Below are 20,875 nucleotides of genomic sequence, written 5' to 3'. Positions count from 1 at the left end.
GGCCCTAATTTATGGATTCCACATGACTGGGAATACAGATACTGTATGCATCTGTTGCTCACAGATACCTTAAAAAAAGGTCGGGGCGTGGTTTAGAAATCCAGTCAGTATCTGGTGTGACCACTATTTCCCTCATGCAGCGCATAGAGGCAAATAGTGGTCACACCAGTTACTGACTGGTTTTCTAAACAACGCCCCTACCTTTTTTTTAGTTGAGTTTGGGCTGTGGATAGTTGTCACACTCCTCTTAAATGGCTGTGCGAAGTTGCTGGATTTTGGAAGGAACTGGAACACTGGCGTACACGCCGATCCAGAGCATCCCAAACATGTTCAATGGGGGACTTGTCTGGTGAGTATGCAGGCCATGAAAAAAACTGGAACATTTTCAGCTTCCAGGAATTGTGTACAGATCCTTGTGACATGGGGCCGTGCATTGTCATACTGGAACATGAGGTGATGGCGGTGGATGAATGGCACGACAATGGGCCTCAGGATCTCGTCACGGTATCTCTGCATTCAAATTACCATCGATAAAATGCAATTTTGGTTGTAGTTTATGCCTGCCCATACCTTAACCCCACCGTCACCATGGGGTACTTTGTTCACAACATTGACATCAGCAAACCGCTCGCCCACACAACGCCATACACGTGGTCTGCAGTTGAGGCCGGTTGGACGTACTGCCAAATTCTCTAAAACAATGTTGGAGGTGGCTTATGGTAGAGAAATGAACATTCAATTATCTGGCAACAGCTCTGGTGGACATTCCTGCGCTCCGCATGCCAATTGCACGCTCCCCTCAACTTGAGACATCTGTGGCATTGTGTTGTGACAAAACTGCACATTTTAGAATGGCCTTTTATTGTCCCCAGCACAAGGTGGACCTGTGAAATGATCATGCTGTTTAATCAGCTCCTTGACATAGCACACCTGTCAGGTGAATGGATTATCTTGTAAAGGAGAAATGCTCACTAACGACAAACGAATTTGTGCACAAAATTTGAGGGAAATAATTTTTTGTGCGTATGGACAATTTCTGGGATCTTTTATTTCAGCTCATGAAACATGGGACCAACACTTTTACATGTTTTGTTTATATTTTTGTTCAGTGTTGAATGAACTACTGATTTGGCTCGTACACACTCAAGTAGTACAACGGAACGTTTTTACAAACAGAAATGATTACACAAGCTTTGTGGAGATACAACGTTTGGTTTTGTGATACAATGTTGTATCACAACCATTGTGTCAAATGATTTGTACATTGTTTGCTGGGGCCTGAAGAGTTTGCTGTGAGCTGTAAGACAAAGGATCTCCTCTAGGACATACAGTCAGTCCAATCATGAACGCAATTTACATATAGCTGTGTCACTCTTTTCCTGACTGAACATACTGCAATCAATTACATGAGGAATAGTTATTTTTTAAACCAACGCCTTAAAGGAAACTATCTTTTGGTGTTTGTTTTATTAGTCCACTGTTGTAGTGATACGCGGGTTGACTTATAACCCGCCGTCAGGGCGTGCGGGCTTAAGGTCATGAAATATTGTGTGGGTGAAGGGCGGGTAGGTGGGAGAGGTGGAATAGAGAGAAAACAATGCATTAAAAATACATAAATGTATCATTGTGCAATTCATATCTATAGGATACATTTATTTTTCATGATTAGTTTCTGACGTTATTGCGTATCCTAAGCCTATTGTTTAGGGCCTAACTGTAGCGCACCAAATACAAGGCAATTGACATGCTTTTGGGAATAAAAAGTTTACATTGATCCACTGAGGAAACACGGACAATAGCTAGGGTTCCATCCAATTGGTCACAGATTTATATGCAATTATTCTAAAATCAGCATAAAAACAATATGCGCATTTTCCCATCAGAGATCAAATTTACTTGTTGCAGATAAAAGGCTGTGCGTGATGCACATAAGTACCTTTTGCGTTTAAATTCCCATGGACCGAATAACAAAATACAAGTGAAATGGGTTTCCATCGCATTTTCAACTTGATTGTTTTTCTCACAAAAAAATATGAATTATATAGTGTGTTCACTCCGGTATTGGCAGGTGCGCTCACTCCAGTATGGCACATTGGCTAGAGTGCACGTATATAGCCTACATTATGAGATTATCATGGACTATTTTTTTTTTTTTTTTGTCAAATGGCAGCTAGAATAATCATGTCACCAGAATTAGACCCTCAATATTTATTGGAAATGAGCATCAAGCTCATCACATTGCACTTTCACCACCTCATGTAGTTCATAACTTATTGCATCTGTTGCCTAATAAACTGCATGCTTTCCCAAATCGTAGCGGGAGGACCACACAACATTTCTTGCTTGTTTACCCAACCCTGGGGCAGACTGTTTGTTCCCACACTTGGGACTCTGACTCTCTATTGGTTACACAGTCTCTTGGCCTCCCCTCCTATTCCAACCACCTCTTGCTGAATTTGTATTCACGTTACCTGATGAAATTGCTGTACAATATGATCTTGTGGCCATCTGATGCACATTCAAATGTCATAAATCAACACTGCAGAGTTCTCACTGTCCTCTGCCGTGCCCTGATTGTATTACTGCTGATGATATCTTGAAAGATGCATGTACACCATGGCCCATTTACTGTTGCTAACCCCAATTCTGACTTGTGCTCCGATATCGGTTTCACTGATTTCTGCTCTTGTAAAATTCTGAGTTTTCTGCACATTAACACAAGAAGCTTATTATCTAAAATCGATCAATTGAAACCTTTTAAACAGGTCAACATTCACAAGACCGCAGGGCCAAACGGATTACCAGGACGTGTACTCTGCATGTGCTGACCAACTAGCAAGTGTCATCACTGACATTTTAAACCTCTCCCAGTCTGAATCTGTAATACCAACATGTTTCAAGCAAACCACCATAGTCCCTGTGCCAAGAACACTAAGGGAACCTGTCTAAATGACTACTGACCCGTAGCACTTACGTCTGTAACCATGAAGTGCCTTGAAAGGCTGGTCATGTCTTACATCAACACCATTATCCCAGAAACCCTAGACCCACTCCAATTTGCATACCACCCCAACAGATCTACAGAGGATGCAATCTCTATTGCACTCCACACTGCCCTTTCACACCTGGATAAAAGGAACACTGGATCCTGGACTTCTTGACGTGCCGCCTCCAGGTGGTAAGGGTAGGTAACAACACCACCGCCACGGTGATCCTCAACATGGGGGCCCCTCAGGGGTGCGTGATCAGTCCCCTCCTTTACTCCCTGATTTCCCTGAAAAGTTGCATATCGCGGGGATATTCGATGCTAATGCAGTACGCCACAGGATGTTTTTGTGCTGGTCAAAGGCAGTCAAGTCTGGGGTGAACCAAGGGCTGTATCTGTTCTTAGTTCTACGTTTTTTGAATGGGGCATGCTTATTTAAGATGGTGAGGAAAGCACTTTTAAAGAGCAACCATGAATCCTCTACTAACGGGAAGAGGTCAATATCTTTCCAGGATTCCCGGGCCAGGTCGATTAGAAAGGTCTGCTCACTGAAGTGTTTTAGGCAGTGATGAGGGGTGGTCATTTGATGCGGACCCATTACGGACGCAGGCAATTAGGCAGTGATCACTGAGATGGCAGAGGTGTATTTAGAGGGCAAGTTGGTCAAGATGATATCTATGAGGGTGCCCATGGTTACAGATTTAGGGTTGTACCTGGTAGGTTCCTTGATCATTTGTGATATTGAGGGCATCTAACTTAAATTGTAGGACGGCCAGGGTGTTAGGCATATCTCAGTTTAGGTCACCTAACAGGACAAACTCTGAAGATAGACGGGGGCAATCAATTCACATATGGTGTCCAGGGCACAGCTGGGGGCTGAGGGGGGTCTATAACAAGTGGTGATGGTGAGAGACTTATTTCTGGAAAGGTAGATTTTTAAAAGTAGAAGCTCAAATTTTGGGGGTACAGACCTGGATAGCATGACATGGCAGGCTATCTCTGCAGTAGATTGCAACACCACCCCATTTGGCAGTTCTATCTTGTCGTAAAATGTTGTAGTTGGAGATGGAAAATGCAGAATTCTTGGTGACCTTCCTAAGCCAGGATTCGGACACAGCTAGGATATCAGGGTTGGTGGAGTGTGCTAAAGCAGTGAATAAAACAAACATAGGGAGGAGGCTTCTGATGTTAACATGCATGAAACCAAGGCTTTTACGGTTACAGAAGTCAACAAATGAGAGTGCATGGGGAATACGTGTGGTGCTGGGGGCTACAGGGCCTGGGTTAACCTCTACATCACCAGAGGAACAGAGGAGGAGTAGGATAAGGGTACGGCTAAAGGCTATAAGAAATGGTTGTCTGGTGCATTGGGAACAGAGAATAAAAGGATCAGATTTCTGGGCGTGGTAGAATAGATTCAGGGTATAATGTACAGACAAGGGTATGGTAGGATGCGAGTACAGATATGAGGTTTACATCTAATTGTTGTATAAGATGAATGAGTGAGGATGATACTGTTTTTAAAATTGTGTCATGTGATTTTGGACTGTTTAATGAAGGAAACTCTAATTCCCTTTTGTGTTTAACTAAATCAGAGGACTGCCCATGAGCCCAGTTAGGGTCGGACATCCTGGGACAGGCCCTTTTCTGCAATTCTGAATAAAACCCCAACCTTGAGAAATTCTCGGTAGACCATATTTTTCTCCATTACGAGGGGACATAGGTTGCAGACCCTTGCTGAATCTTTTAACCATACCACGTGGTTAAACTCTTAGACTATCGATACCAACAGAATAAGAACAAGTATTTGATATTAATTACTAGTCTGCAGCTAGGAATTCGGTATCATTGAACGTGAAGAACGACAACCACCGAAACATTCATTCTACAACAACATGAATGAATGTCGCTCTGAACTATCGACGGACGGACGGACGGACAGACGGACGGACAATTTTACAAAAGGAACAAACTTTTCAACAGCGATCAACACGACACACTGAGCGTAAATATATATATTGATTGAAATTGTTCCCGAATGAGTGAGTGTTCATGTGCAAAGGATTAGTATTTCAATTGTTATAATTATCACTTTGTAGTGACTTCTTATTCACTTATTCACACTTCCCCTTTTGTCTAACAAGCCACCATGCCGGTTTAGCCCACTAGGGCACATTCTCCTATCATTTCTTGTAACCATATTTACTTTTTTTGTTTGTGTGTGCACTTCTGTGATTGTTTAGTTAGTTAATAAATAAATGATTCAAGATGTATAGATGACTCATAGTGAAGACTGGGTTCGTGCAGATAACCAACAATTTACGACGTTTGGAATGAGACTAACGTGAGGTAAAGTAAAGGATTCATTAATCAAAGCCAATTGTGCTCGCTCTTTTACCCTTTTCACATGATCATATCGACCCAAACTGTACTGTGCTGGTTCGGATATTTTTGTCCTTTCCAGCATGGTTCTTGCAATTATGATAAAGACTTGTCCTTTCCAGCATGGTTCTTGCAATTATGATAGAGACTTAACCGGACCAGAACAGTACAGCTTGGTATTTGACACGTCCTCATGGCAGGCTCGTTAACTTCTTCACAGCAACACCAGAATAGTTGTGAGAGTGTGATCACAACCACTGTAATGGTGATGATGTAATGGTTGGTGAACCACTATTTGATCCCCTACTGACTCCATTAGGTTGAAATGTTGCCTGTCTATTTTTGTTATGCAGGATGTCGTTTTCCAGTGGCTAATGGGTGATCAAATTAATCTGACCCCGAGGTGAGAAGCCAAGGAATGTTTTATGATCTGCAGTTTTAACTTTTAGTTCTAGAAGTGACACTTCTCATTCTGTGTTTTGCCCAGATCCCAGATTACACCATGCTACCAGACACAGGATGCCTGTCTGTGCGACTACGCTTGCAAGAGGGAGAGGAAAACCCACGAGACTTTTCCTCCCTGTTTGACATGTCTACTAAAGCTATCAAACACTTTTCCCCAAGTCATCAGGTGGAAATACATACTGCTTTAGAAACTGGACAGACATCAGTTCATTACCGTAGGCCATAGTTGGTGGCTACATGATGTTTTGTCTGCTTTGCCTACATGTTTACAGTGTGTTTGTTGACACCAGTGTGTTTGACTTGTCCCACTGCAGTTCCTACAAGCAGATGTCAAACATGAGCCCCTCCAGCTGATCACACCTCAGTTTGAGACTCCCCTTCCCCAGCTGGAGCCTACTGTAGGTTTCCCCTCTCCAGCTCTACACAATCTCACCCAGCTCCTGTCTAGCTCAGCCGTCTCGCAGATTGAATGTGGATTCTGTACACTCGACTGACAATGGCATGTGCACTAGACTGTATTCAACAACACTTTTTGCTAATTGACTGGGATTTATTAAAATGTGACAATACACACTTGATCATTGTAGAAAATTATAAATTTTCCATCCCTCTAAAATGTGTGTGTGCTCTCCTATGGGTTGCTTTGAGCAGGTCTTTCCGCCTGTCTTCAGGGACCTGCCTCCCCCCATGCTTGACCTGGATGAAAGCTTCTCAGATTGCATTTGGCACAGCTCTCCAACAAATGTAAGTGCTAACCACAGGTTATATTTGAGTTGAGCATTATTAACGGAAAGTGTTCTGTATTCTTCCTGCAGGCACCGATGACAATCTAGAGTTCTACGTGAAGAAGTGTGGATACATCTTGGGGGTGAGGAGAAGCTGGATAAAGACCAAAAGGATGCCAAACACATCCTGGAGCACATCATCTTCCAGGTTGTAGAGTTCAAGAAGCTCAACCAGGTGAGCGAAATGACCAATTGAGTCCTTGATAAAAATGCACACTATTTGTTGATCTTGGCCTTGGTTCACATTAATTTGCAATAAATGATTCATCCCATCTCTCCTATACAGGAACATGAAACACAGACCAGGTTTTCCCCATAATGACCTATCAACCAGTGACTTCACACTACATGACCAAAAATGTGGACACCAGCTTGTCAAACATCATGGAGTTGGTCTCCCCTTTGTTGCTAATACAGCCTTCCACTCTCCTAGTGGAAAGCCTTCCTAAATGTCGGGACTTACTTCCGTTCAGCCAGGAACATTAGTGAGGTCGGGCGATTAGGCCTGGGTTACAATTCATCCCAAAAGGTGTTTTTGTTCTGACCTCGCACAGGGTATTGTCATTCTGAAACAGGGAATTTACGTCCCCAAACTGTTGCCACGAAGGTGGATGCACAGAATTGTCTAGAATGTCATTGTAGGCTGTAGTGTTAAGATTTCCCTTCACTGGAACTAAAAAGGGCCTAGCCCGAACCATGAAAAACAGCCCCAGACCATTATTCCTCCAAACTTGTTGGCACTAGGACAGGTTTTTTACGTTCAGCATTCCCGTTCTGTGAGCTCCTGTGGCTTACCACTTCCCGGCCGAGCAATTGTTGCACCTGGAAGTTTCCTTCACAATAACAGCACTTAGTTGACCAGGGCAGTTTCAGCAGGGCAGAAATTTGACGATACGTCTTGTTGGAAAGGTGGCACCCCATCACATTTAAAGTCACTGAGAGCTTCAGTAAAGGCCCTTCTACTGCCAATGTTAGTCTGAGGAGATTGCATGGCTGTGCACTCAATTTTACCCATGTCCGTAACGGGTGTGGTTAAAAATAGCCAAATCCACAGTCTAGATCATTCTATATAGTTTTTCCATTAAATATTTAAAAAAATGTAACTCCATATCCTCCATCAAACTGAAGAGAGTTGATTTGTTTAGTGTTCTAAATGTGAGAAACCTCATACAATATACTTGTTTGTGCTATAGCATCATAAAATGTTGGCATTTGAGTCATTCCCTAAATACTCAAGAGGCACTGTCGATTTAAGCAATACAAAACTTTATTTACTATAATAGGTTCTTGTAAAATAAAATTCACAGGCATCTTGAATATCCTCCTTACAGTCTGGAAAGGTGAAATAAGAGAACATGTCAATATACAAACCATTAAAACGAACTCTGAAGTCTTAGTTTAACAAGGAAATCTCATGTCAGGTCTAGTCTGCTTACATCAAAAATACTTTCTGGCCAGGACACGGCAGCAACTAAAAAAAATAAGTCACTGAACCGGAGAACCTTACCTCAACTTTTCAGTACAGCGCTGTCACATCCCCACTTTGGCTTGTCAAAACCTGTAGAGATGGCTGTGCGTCTATGCCATTCATCCTCAGCTGCTGAACCGGAGGTCTGGCTCAGGCTGGAACTGAGACTCGAACCCATAGTGACCTCCTTCCAGGACCTTTGGTTGTCCTCTGTGTCATTTCCATGTGGGGGTGAGCCTGACCAGATCAGGGAGATCTCAGCCAGTGATGGTGGTGCAGACTGGAACTTGGGACTCCAGGTAGTCTCCAACGTGCTTGACTCAAGGATCGGTTTTGGACTGTTAGTCTCAGGTTTGATTAGGGAGACCTCCCAGGCCACCTGTGAGGCAGTCAGATCAATGTAGGACAGATCCAATGGGCAGGCTAGTTTGGGTTTCTGGAGGAGGACCTGCTCAGCAGGAGTAGAGGACTTGCTCTCTACAGGTATAGTGAGCCCTGGTGTTTGTGTAGCCTCCTTAGAGTTCAGGTTCATGGCTTGAGAGGGGGACACAGGGTTGGGAGACTGACACAGGGAGGCCAGGAGGGATTGTTTGGAACCATAGTACTCAACAACAATTCTATTTGGAGGCAGCACCGATGTGGACTGTCCCATCAGTGACAGAGCAGACGCAGATAAACTCTGGTCCAAGAAGCCTTTGTCGAGCTCTGAGGGAGATGGGCACTGAAAACTCATGGACGCATCTGTGAAGCAAATAATTCAACACAGTTCAAATGTCTCACCACCACATGATTTAACATGCAACTGTTTTGCTTATTCTTCATATTAATTAGCATAAATGTACCCTATGCAGAGAGTCAAATTGCTTTGCCAAATAAATCTGTTTTCTTACCAGCACTGGCAAGCTCCTCAGCCATGTTTTTAGATAATCATTGAATGGTTGCCTAATTACAATGCAGCTTGTTTTTAATCTGCTGGTTGATTGTCTCACCTGTTTGGTAATGAAGGCCCGCAACGACAAGGTGGAGGGGGGTGTATAATTAAGCAAAAAGACCCGAAGGGGTGTGGTATGTGGTCTATGGTCTATATACCATAGCTAAGGGCTGTGTCCAGGCATATTGGCCATATATTACAAACCCTGCGGTGCATTATTGCTATTATAAACTGGTTACCAATGTAATTAGAGCAGTAAAAATACATGTTTTGTCATATGGTCTGATATACCATGGCTATCAGCATTCAGGGCTCAAACAACCCAGTTTATAGTTTGTTAAAAGTGAGCATTTATCTGTAGTCTTTACATGCATGAATAGATATGAATCGTTTATTCGGTAGACAGAGAAACAGCATTGTGAAAAGTCACTAGTCAGACAATCCGGGCCAATTAAAATATATATATATATTTGTGTCACTTGACAAATCATAGGAACGAATCAATGACTTTATATGAACAAATAGAACGTTTCAATTCTGCGCGCGCACACCTCTAGTCACGTCACTCCCGGGAAAGCCGTGAGCCTGCGAGAAAAGAAGCGCGCGAGATAGGAACTTGAGCGCGGACTAGTGTGTTGTCAGCAATCCAGTGTACCTAGCCCAGCGACAATTAGATTTTTTGGTTTTACCAACGTGGATTATATACGACAAAACAGACTTGCTCCTATAATATAGTTTGTAAATATATGCACGACGTGGGCAAAAAAAATATACAATATATTTTAGTTAAGGGTGATGGAGGTAAAGCAAAGGGAAATGTCCTGGTGGTCGCGCGGGTAAGTAGTTAGCTAATCGGATTCTAACCATTGTTATTGTTAGCTACAACAGCTGTTGGATAAATAACAATGCCCATATCCTAATGTTATTTTTAAGAGGACAGGGATCTATGTACCATTTTATAATATGAGATTACTGAATGTCATCGATTATTTTTGCGCATTTACGTGATTTGACCGCCCTTTTGTCACCCCACCAGTTGAGGTCGACGTCAGATGTTGCTAACTAACGTTACGGTAGTCAAATCATGGCATGAAACAATAAATTAGCGAATGTTCTAATGCATACCGTAGTAATCAGAGAACACAAACGTTTACTAGCTCACATAATATGTTTTTTTGTAGTAAGTCCCTAGCTAGGTATAAAAATGCTTTGTTTGAGAATTCTGTGACTAACACCCAAGCCAGCTACTTTTCAGTACAATGCATGTGCGCCCTTTGCATGAGTTTGATCTCGACCACTACACTCTGTTGCTTGTCTTTTTAGAGAGGATGGGGAGGAGGCAATGTATCAGGACACTGACTCTGACGTGGCTGAACAGAGAGACTGTGGAAAGGTCAAAGTCAAATGGACACAAGATGAAGTGAGTTCATGTCCCCTTATACATCCCCCACCAATGCTCATCTATAAATGGTTGGTTATTTGGAATGAGCTAGTTACTTATCTCTTCATAAAATGCCTGTACTTTATTCTCAGGATGACAATCTCAAAGCGTTGGTCCAAAACCGGGGACCAAATGACTGGAAATACATTGCCAGCATTTTACCGGTGAGCGAGTTTGACGGAGTACAGTATATATTCTGTTATATCCAGTTGACAATACAAATAATACAACTGAAGGGTTCAAATATTAAATACGTTCTGAAGGCGTGTGGGGTTTATGTTGCATTAAATCATTAACTGTATGGTAACCCTGTATGGCACAGAATCGCTCAGAACACCAGTGCCAGCACCGCTGGTTGAAGGTTCTGGATCCAGATCTGGTCAAAGGGCCCTGGACCAAAGAGGAGGATGAGAAGGTTAGTTGTGATGGTGACTATTCTACAATCAGTTCTACTAGACTTCTTTGTGAGAGAAACTTTAGTTGTTGAGTTTTACTAATAGTTGTTCAGTCAGCTCTACTTTCCACTGGCTGCTTTGACTCCTATCCAAGGACAGCCTCCGGGTGGCTTGTACTTGACACATTTTCAGACTGCCACCAACCCTGCATTCCTCTCCACAGGTGATAGACCTGGTGAACAGGTATGGCAACAAGCAGTGGGCTATTGTGGCCAAGCACCTGAAGGGCCGGCTGGGGAAGCAGTGCCGAGAACGCTGGCACAACCACCTCAACCCGGACGTGAAGAAATCCTCCTGGACAGCAGAGGAGGACCTCATCATCTACAAGGCCCACTGCATGCTGGGAAACCGCTGGGCTGAGATCGCCAAGCTGCTCCCCGGAAGGTAACTGTGGTACTCCAGCTAAGAGAGTCACTCTGACATGTCTGAGCTGAAATGTCAGGATCACGCAGAACAGTTTATGGGTCTCCAAATATTTTGTGATAAATGCAATTGAATGGATTGGAGTTGGATTAGTGCTTGACTTAATACACTAGCTATATCTTGATTACTACAACATTATGTTAAAATTTCACGTTCCAGAACAGATAATGCTGTGAAGAACCACTGGAACTCAACCATCAAGCGTAAGGTTGAGATGGGCTTCTACAGCAGGGTGGATCCTTCTCTGAAATGTCAGCAGATGGAACCAGAGGAGAGCATGGCCCACCACAGCAGAGATCAGCAGGTTGGTTCCTTCTGAAATCAGTTTGACAACATCTGGGCTATGTTCAAACTAATCCTTGTTATGTTTTTCTGTGAAACATGATTTGTTATGTCTTTACAGATGGACTATGGTGGTTCTATGGAGAGGGAACCAGACCAAGATCCCACAATGCCGGTAAAATGCAAACACTGCTAACTACTATAGGGGGTAAAGCAGATAAACTGTGTTTTATATTATAAATGGAGTGCCTTCGGAAAGTATTCAGACCCCTTCCCTTTTTCTACCTTCTGTTACATTACAGCCTTATTCTAAAATTGATGATCATTTTTATTTATTTAATACATCTACACACAATACCCCATAATGACAAAGCAGTAACAGGTTTTTAGACATTTTTGCAAATGTATTAAAAATCAAAAACAAATCTCTTACATAAGTATTCAGACCCTTTGCTATGAGATTCAAAATTGAACTCGGGTGCATCCTGTTTCCATTGATCATCCCTGAGATGTTTCTACAAAAGTCCACCTGTGGTAAATTCAATTGGTTAGACATGATTTGGAAAGGCACACACCTGTCTATATAATGTCCCACAGTTGACAGTGCATATCAGAGCAAAAACCAAGCCACAAGGTCGAAGGAAATGTCCGTAGAGCTCCGAGCCAGGATTGTGTTAAGGCACAGATCTGGGAAAGGGTATCAAAACATTTCTGCAGCAGCATTGAAGGTCCCAAGGAACACAGTGACCTCCATCATTCTTAAATGGAAGGAGTTTGGAACCACCAAGACTCTTCCTAGAGCTGGCCAAACTGAGCAATCGGGGAGAAGGGCTTTGGTCAGGGAGGTGACCAAGAATCCGATGGCCAGCCTCCCGAGTGGAGCAGCGTTCTAAGGCAAAGCATTGCCGTGTTGCAGCGTCACTACAGCCTGGGGTTCGATCTGGCCGTGACCGGGAGTCCCATAGGGTGGTGCACAATTGGCCCAGCGTCGTCCGGGTTAGGGAAGGGTTTGGCCGGGGGGGGGCTTTACTTGGCTCCTCACGGTCTAGCAACTCCTTGTGGCGGGCCAGACGCCTGAAAGCTGACTTCGGTCATCAGTTGAAAAGTGTTTTCTCTGACACATTGGTGCGGCTGGCTTCCGGGTTAAGCGAGCAGGTGTTAAGAAGTGCGACGTGGCGGGTCATGTTTCGGAGGACGCATGACCCGACCTTCGCCTCTCCCGAGCCCGTTGGGGAGTTGCAGCGATGAGACAAACGTAATCATAAAAAGGGGGTAAAAAAATAAAATAATTAAGGAACCCGATGGTCACTCTGACAGAGCTCCAGATTTCCTCTGTGAAGATGGGAGAACCTTCCAGAAAAACAACCATCTCTGCAGCACTCCACTAATCAGGCCTTTAAGGTAGAGTGACCAGACGGAAGCCACTCTTCAGTAAAAAGCACATGACTGCCCGCTAAAGGACTCTCAGACCATGAGAAACAAGATTCTCTGGGCTGACGATACCAAGATTGAACTCTTTGGCCTGAATGCCAAGTGTCACATCTGGAGGAAACCTGGCACCATCCCTACGGTGACGTGTGGTGGCAGCATCATGCTATGAGGATGTTCTTCAGCTGCAGGGACTGGGAGACTAGTCAGGATCGAAGGAAAGATGAACAGAGCTTCAACAAAGTACTGAGTAAAGGGTCTGAATACTTATGTAAATGTGATATTTATTTTTCATTTTTATACATTTGAAAATATTTCTAAAAACCTGTTTTAGCTTTGTCATTATGGAGTATTGTGTGTAGATTGTTCCCCCCCCATCAATGTAATCAATTTTAGAATACGGCTGTAACGTGGAAAAGGTAAAGTGGTCTGAATACTTTCTGAATGCACTGTATAAAGTGCAGTACATGCAGAGCATGTGCATGTTAGAATATTACTAGTTTATACTAGTCTTCAAGGTAGTACACATTGTGTGTGTGTGTGAACATATTAATTTAATGTATTCTTCTGGATCTCCATTCTGGTTTTCAAGCTTATGTTGCTCCCTACAGGAGAATTCCAATACATCCACTGTAAGAGGCGGACCGAAAGAAGCAGGCTTCCACAAGGCTGTCTCTCCTCAACAGTCAAAGACCCCCAAAAGTGAGCCAAACACCCCAGGAGGTGAACTGAATACCAGTAGCTGGGTGGTGGACAGCTCAGGCTTCCTCTCTCCCAACGGCCCAGCCTTAAAAGAGGTGATGGAGATGGTGGATGGGGTAAGAGGACTGGATGGGGTCATAATACCTCTGTTTTCTGAATTTCACCATGTTCATCTTCTGCTTTGAATGGAACACCAAAGAGATCTCATTTGATGATCAGATATGGCAGACAAGATGTCTGACTATTTTGGTATGAATTAGTTTGTCAAATTATATTTATTTTCATAAACGTCTTTACTTTGTTTCTGTTTCTTTTCCTCTACCAGGACTTGGATGGCTGGTGTAACATGGCTGTCTTTGATCTGCCCGAGGAGAGCCAGAGCCCAGAGCGGACCCAGTTCCGTCTGGAGGGCAGTGCCCTACAGGAACTGAGTAAGGGTAACCGGGGGGAGCTGATCCCCATCTCCCCTGGAGGAATCACCCCACCTTCCATACTGAACCGCCGCAGCCGCCGTCGCATAGCTCTGTCCCCTGACTCCAACAACTCCAGGACCCCCAAGAGCACCCCGGTCAAGATCCTGCCCTTCTCACCCTCACAGGTAATGGCTCAACCACCATAACCTAACACAGTAAAATGACTCGTCGTTGCCATTGTTTTGTACAGAATCATGTGGCCAAAAACACATTTTACCATGTTTAATTTCCCTAAAATGAAATTCCATATTTTTATTTAAAAATATATATACATATATATTTCACCTTAATTTAACCATGTAGGCTAGTTGAGAACAAGTTCTTATTTACAACTGCGACCTGGCCAAGATAAAGCAAAGCAGTTCGACACATACAACAACACAGAGTTACACATGGAATAAACAAACATTCAGTCAATAATACAGTAGAAAAAGTCTATATACAGTGTGTTCTAATGAGGTAGGATAAGGGAGGTAAGGCGATAATTAGGCCATTGTAGCGAAGTAATTACAACATAGCAATTAAACACTGGAATGGTAGATGTGCAGAAGATGAATGTGGCAGTAGAGATACTGGGGTGCAAAGGAGCAAGATAAATAAAATACATTATGGGGATGAGGTAGGCTATGTACAGGTGCAGTGATCTGTGAGCTGCTCTCACAGCTGGGGCTTAAAGCTAGTGAGGGAGATATGAGTCTTCAGCTTCAGTGATTTTTGCAATTCGTTCCAGTCATTGGCAGCAGAGAACTGGAAGGAAAGGTGGCCAAAGGAAGAATTGGCTTTGGGGGTGACCAGTGCTACGAGCGGGAGCGCGTGCTACGGGTGGGTGCTGCTATGGTGACCAGTGAGCTGAGATAAGGCGGGGCTGTACCTAGCAAAGACTTGTAGATGACCTGGAGCCAGTGGGTTTGGCGACGAATATGAAGCGAAAGCCAGCCAATGAGAGCGTACATGTCGCAGTGGTGGGTAGTATATGGGGCTTTGGTGACAAAACGGATGACACTGTGATAGACTGCATCCAATTTATTGAGTAGAGTGTTGGAGGCTATTTTGTAAATGACATCGCCGAAGTCAAGGATCTGTAGGATGGTCAGTTTTACGAGGGTATGTTTGGCAGCATGAGTGAAGGATGCTTTGTTGCGAAATAGGAAGACGATTCTAGATTAAATTTTGGATTGGAGATGTTTGATGTGAGTCTGGAAGGAGAGTTTACAGTCTAACCAGACACCTAGAATATGTGGACAACTACAAATACCTAAGTCAGAATTGTCCAGAGTAGTGATGCTGGGCGGGTGGGCGGGTGTGGGCAGCGATCGGTTGAAGAGCATGCATTTACTTTTACTTGCATTTAAGAGCAGTTGGAGGCCATGGAAGGAGAGTTATATGGCATTGAAGCTCATCTGGAGGTTAGTTAACACAGTGTCCAAAGAAATGCCAGAGGTATACAGAATGTTGTCGTCTGCATAGAGGTGGATCAGAGAATCACCAGCAGCAAGAGCGACATCATTGATGTATACAGAGAAGAGAGTCGGCACGAGAATTGAATCCTGTGGCACCCCCATAGACTGCCAGAGGTCCGGACAACGGGCCCTCCGGTTTGACACACTGAACTCTATCAGAGAAGTAGTTGGTGAACCAGGCAAGGCAATCGTTTGAGAAACCAAGGCAATTGAGTCTGCCGATAAGAATGTGGTGATTGACAGAGTCGAATGCCTTGGCCAGGTCGATGAATACGGCTGCACCGTAATGTCTCTTATAGATGGCGGTTATGATATTGTTTAGGACATTGAGCGTGTCTGAGGTGCACCCATGACCAGCTCTGAAACCAGATTGCATAGTGGAGAAGGTATGGTGGGATTCGAAATGGTCAGTGATCTGTTTGTTAACTTGGCTTTTGAAGACTTTAGAAAGGCAGGTTAGGATGGATATAGATCTGTAACAGTTTGGGTCTAGAGTGTCACCCCTTTGAAGAGGGATGGCAGCTTTCCAAGCTTTGGGAATCTCTAGACGATACGAAAGAGAGGTTGAACAGGCTAGTAATAGGGGTTGCAACATTTTAGGCAGATCATTTTTACAAAGAGAGGGTCCAGATTGTCTAGCCCGGCTGATTTGTAGGTCCAGATTTTGCAGCTCTTTCAGAACATCAGCTTTCTGGATTTGGGTGAAGGAGAAATGGGGGAGGCTTGGGTGAGTTGCTGTGGGGGGTACTATTGCAAATGGACGTTAGGTGTCATTTTAGTGAAATGGTTTCTAAATGCAGTGTGTGTTTCCAGTTCCTCAACATGTGGACCAAACAGGACAACTTTGAGCTGGAGAATCCATCTCTCACCTCTACGCCAGTGTGCAATCAGAAGTCTGGGGTTACCACACCACTACACCGTGACAAGACTCCACTCACACAGAAGGAAAACTTTGTTTGCGCATCCAAGCTGTACCCAAACTCAGTGTATGTAATAAGGCATTATTGACACACAATTGTCTTGTATGTGCTAAGTTATTATTGGCATGCGATACGATTAATCTCTCGTAGCAGTAGAGAATTATATTTAGTTTGTCTTTTTATCAAGGTTCATCACACCCAACCACAAGTCAAATCTTGACACCACCCCACGGACTCCAACTCCATTCAAAAATGCCATGGAGAAGTATGGTTCTCTGCGACCAATGGTGAGTCCCTCACTTGCTACTGTTGTCAATGAAAGCACCTGGATTGTCAGACGATTTGTATGGATAATTTCTTCAATATCCTGCTGAAAATAGTTTATTTCTGTACGTCTTAGCCTCAGACTCCGAATGAGGAGGACTTGAAAGAGGTCCTCTTGAAAGAGGCTGGGATTGAGCTGATCGTGACGGATGAGAGTCCACCTGAGCAAAGACGCAAGCAGGTGGTGAGTACGATGAAATTTTACGATCATTTACTTTCACAGATGATGCTTCTCAGTCTTATGAAATGGTCTGACTATGTGGTCCATTCCTTTGCTTTCAGCATCGACCTCCAATGAAGAAAGTGCGTAAATCTCTGGCTCTGGATGTCATGGACTGCAAAGAGATAGTCACTGCGAGGCATCAGTCCATGAAGTCCGAGCCCAAAACCTTTTCTAAGGTACATTCATTAGAAATGGATTTAATTCTGCTGTTATTGTTGATGGTGATTTCCTCCATTGATTTGTATATTGTTATCCTTGTGGCAGGCTGAGATGTCTCTCAACTCCTCGTCCTTTTGTATGAAGACTGAAGATAAAGAGGAGAATGTTCTGGATCAGGGCTTCTGTTTAGGACCCAGTGAGAGTGGTGCATATTCCAACCCGGTGCCCCCAACCCCAGTGAGTACTCTAATGAAACGCTACCATTGGCTGCTATCTAAGTGAAATTATTATTAAATAGCTGTCTTTTCCCATGTTTATTAGTATACTATATCATAATCAGGAGTTTTCTAATAGCCTGTAATGCATACATTTTTGTTATACATGTATTTTATCATCTTTTGTAATGGTTTTCATTTCCCTCTATTTGTCTGTTTTGCATCTGAAGTTATTGATATGGTTTGCTGTGTTGTCAGATGTCCAAGGCATGGGAAGCAGTGGTATGTGGACGTACTAAGGACCAGCTCATAATGACAGAGAAAGCAAGACGTTACCTCCGTTTACTGAAATCCCACGCTCCTAACCGGGCCCTCATCCTGTCCTGAGCCCTCACTAACCTCGTTGTCCTCTGTGCAGACATTTCCATTGTGTTAAATATAGGGTTGCAAAATTCTGGTAACTTTCAATTAATTGCCTGGTTTCCCAAAATCTTGTTTCCTCAAACCATGATTTCTAGAAAACCAGGGAATTTATTGAAAGTTCCCGAAATGTTGCAACCCTAGTTAAAAAACTCCCCCGTGTCGATGTATTCAGAGGCCTTGACTTTTTCCACATTTTGTTACGTTACAGCCTTATTCTAAAATGGACTAAATCGTTTGCCCCCTCAATCTACACACAATACCCCATAATGACATAAAAAAATACATACCACATTTACATAAGTATTCAGAACCGTTACTCAGTACTTTGTTGAAGCACCTTTGGCAGCGATTACAGCGAGTCTTCTTGGGTATGGCGCTACAAGCTTGGCACGCCTTTATTTGGAGAGTTTCTCACATTCTTCTCTACAGATCCTCTCAAGCTCTGTCAGGTTGGATGGGGTGTGTCGCTGCACAGCTATTTTCACGTCTCTCCAGAGATGTTCAATCGGGTTCAAGTCTGGGCTCTGGCTGGGCCACTGAAGAACATTCAGAGGCTTGTCCCAAAGCCACTCCTGTGTTGTCTTGGCTGTGTGCTCAGGTTGGGAAGAGACTCATTGAAACATGGTCATTGTCAGGGGTCGTTGTCCTGTTGGAAAGTGAACCTTCGCCCCAGTCTGAGGTCCTGAGTGCTCTGGAGCAGGTTTTCATCAAGGATCTCTCTGTACTTTGTTCCGTTCATCTTTCCCTTGATCCGGACTAGTCTCCCAGTCCCTGCTGCTGAAAAACACCCCTACAGCATGATGCTGCTACCACCATACTTCACTGTAGGGATGATACCAGGTTTCTTCCAGACGTGATGCTTGCCATTTAGGCCAAAGTGTTCAATCTGGTTTCATCAGACAAGAGAATTGTGTTTCTCATGGTCTGATAGTCCTTTAGGTGCCTTTTGGCAAACTCCAAGCAGGCTGTCATGTGCCTTTTACTGAGGAGTGGCTTCTGTCTGGTCACTCTACCATAAAGCTCTGATTGGTGGAGTGCTGCAGAGATGTTAGTCCTTCTGGAAGATTCCCCCATCTCTACAGAGGAACTGCAGCTCTTTCAGAGTGACCATCAGGTTCTTGGTCACCTCCCTGACCAAGGCCCTTCTCCCCTGATTGTTCAGTTTGGCCGGGGAGCCTGCTGTAGGAAGAGTCTTGGTGGTTCTTGGTGGGGACCTTCAATGATGCACAAAGTTTTTGGTACCCTTCCCCAGATCTGTGCCTTAACACAATCCTGTCTCTGAGCTGGTCTGAATACTTATGTAAATAAGGTATCTGTTTTTATTTTTAATACAATTGCAAAAAAAATCTAAAAATCTCTTCTCACTTCTCTTGTCGTTATGGGGTATTGTGTGTAGATTTAGATTATTTAATCTATTTTAGAATAAGACTATAACGTAACAAAATGTGGGAAAAGGGAAGGGGTTTGAATACTTTCCGAATGCACTGTATATATGGAGATAGTTTAGTGCCTTTTTAAAATAAAGGGTTAAATACACCCCAGCTTAGACTCTTATGGATTAAACATGGTAAACATGTTTCAATGCGTTTCTTCCCAAATTTAGGCAGCATTTACACAGGTAGCCCAATTCTGATATTTGGGCTGCCTGAGTAAACCCAGCCTTGATGGTTTTAGGTTTCTAAAACAACATTTTGTAAAAAATTGATCTCGTGCCTTGTTGAGCGTGCTCAACTGAAGTAATGTTTTCTCAGTCCTGGATACTTGTAAATATGGAAAGAATTGTATTGTAGGGCAACTTTATGGGTATATAAGTGTTTCAAATGTAATGCAGTTTGAATCTACACACATCGTTCTCTCGTAAAGGTCTTAACACTGTACAAAAACAATTTAATCCACATTTATATCAAATTTGTCATACTCAAATGTAATAGAAAGGTCTAAATGTTTTCCTTTTGATATCTAAAGTTCACATGTCATTTTGCACTTACATCTATCAGTATTGGAGTTGTTTGTAACTGTGTTTGTCATGGTTGCGTTTGATTACCTGATCAATCAATAATGAATCTAAACAAGTTGACTCACACAAGCGAACAGATGGTTGGTGAGGTTACAGAAATGTTTGTTTTCCTATGATCTATTTTTCATAATAAGTAGTCTACTGTCAACTCCTGTAGTTGTATTATAGGCTACTATTTTAAGAGTAGAAGCATGTGACGTGAATATGCATCACCATAGAAGAATCATACACTCGGGTTGTCCTATTCTCATGTCCAAAATGTTAAGAGGTACAGGATTTTTCTACTGAAACCTGATAATGTTCTGTGCAGATAACAAAATGTATGAGAATAAATTTTTTACTAATGTAAACAAACTAAAAATATTAAATTATATGAACAGTTTGTACAATTGCCTGTGCATTTGCAATGTGTGATAGAAAAATATTAAATGTATGTTGTCTTTTTATTGACTTAATCGGTTGGTGAGCTATTGATTTTGTGATAAATCAAAGATGGGCCAGATTAGGGAATTGGGGTGTGGTTTGTTTCTTGATGAGGACCAATGAAAAACGGACACAATGCTTATGTGAACCTGCCCCTTTTTGTGTTGAGGGGCAGTCACATGAGCCCGGTAACGTTTGAAAGGCACTGAAATATAATGTAAATGTATAATATTTGCACAGATTTTACCCGATCATTTGATCTACATTTTTTGTTTTGTTATTCTGGCCCACATTTCCGACATGACCAACAAGCCTCTGGTTCTGATATCAGAACGCGTTCATTCATTTGCAGCAGTTAGGTGAAACCAATTATACGAATAGGGGTAACGACATTAGCTGTCAGATTTGGCATTTCATAAAACAGCATCTGAGGATATATGATTTTAAAATGTTATTTTATTGTAATATATTTGGGAAATAATACGTTGTG

The 20,875-nt window shown here is 43.0% G+C and overlaps 2 protein-coding genes and 1 pseudogene across 2 annotated transcripts; 2 read left to right on the top strand and 1 right to left on the bottom strand.

Moving 5' to 3' along the window:
• The first annotated feature begins 420 nt into the window (after positions 1-420).
• On the top strand, positions 421-6,814 carry LOC115118674 (intraflagellar transport protein 52 homolog; annotated as a pseudogene).
• A 1,049-nt stretch (positions 6,815-7,863) lies between these two features.
• On the bottom strand, positions 7,864-9,084 carry si:ch73-303b9.1 (uncharacterized). The gene is made up of 3 exons (XM_029647358.2): positions 8,977-9,084; positions 8,126-8,827; positions 7,864-7,950 (listed from the first exon to the last, which is right to left on the bottom strand). Exons 1-2 carry the CDS (start codon positions 8,999-9,001, stop codon positions 8,127-8,129), a joined length of 726 nt encoding a protein of 241 aa, XP_029503218.1. The 5' UTR covers positions 9,002-9,084; the 3' UTR covers positions 7,864-7,950; position 8,126.
• A 469-nt stretch (positions 9,085-9,553) lies between these two features.
• LOC115118669 (myb-related protein B-like) lies at positions 9,554-20,417 on the top strand. The gene is made up of 15 exons (XM_029647357.2): positions 9,554-9,853; positions 10,341-10,437; positions 10,551-10,622; positions 10,781-10,873; positions 11,077-11,297; positions 11,496-11,640; positions 11,740-11,793; positions 13,658-13,864; positions 14,074-14,346; positions 16,495-16,667; positions 16,789-16,888; positions 17,002-17,109; positions 17,208-17,324; positions 17,413-17,544; positions 17,781-20,417. Exons 1-15 carry the CDS (start codon positions 9,813-9,815, stop codon positions 17,907-17,909), a joined length of 1,962 nt encoding a protein of 653 aa, XP_029503217.1. The 5' UTR covers positions 9,554-9,812; the 3' UTR covers positions 17,910-20,417.
• The last annotated feature ends 458 nt before the right edge of the window (positions 20,418-20,875 follow it).

The sequence above is a fragment of the Oncorhynchus nerka genome, linkage group LG15, assembly GCF_034236695.1.
Source record: "Oncorhynchus nerka isolate Pitt River linkage group LG15, Oner_Uvic_2.0, whole genome shotgun sequence".
Lineage (NCBI taxonomy): Eukaryota > Metazoa > Chordata > Actinopteri > Salmoniformes > Salmonidae > Oncorhynchus > Oncorhynchus nerka.
This window is presented reverse-complemented; position numbering and strand designations above follow the sequence as displayed.

Coding starts and splice junctions, on each gene's coding strand:
- si:ch73-303b9.1 (XM_029647358.2), bottom strand. CDS start 9,001: ATGGCTGAGGAGCTTGCCAGTGCTG. Junction 8,828..8,976: donor TGAGGAGCTTGCCAGTGCTG/GTAAGAAAACAG, acceptor TTTGCTTCACAG/ATGCGTCCATGAGTTTTCAG.
- LOC115118669 (XM_029647357.2), top strand. CDS start 9,813: ATGGAGGTAAAGCAAAGGGAAATGTCCTGGTGGTCGCGCGG. Junction 10,438..10,550: donor TCAAATGGACACAAGATGAA/GTGAGTTCATGT, acceptor CTTTATTCTCAG/GATGACAATCTCAAAGCGTT. Junction 10,874..11,076: donor CCAAAGAGGAGGATGAGAAG/GTTAGTTGTGAT, acceptor TCCTCTCCACAG/GTGATAGACCTGGTGAACAG.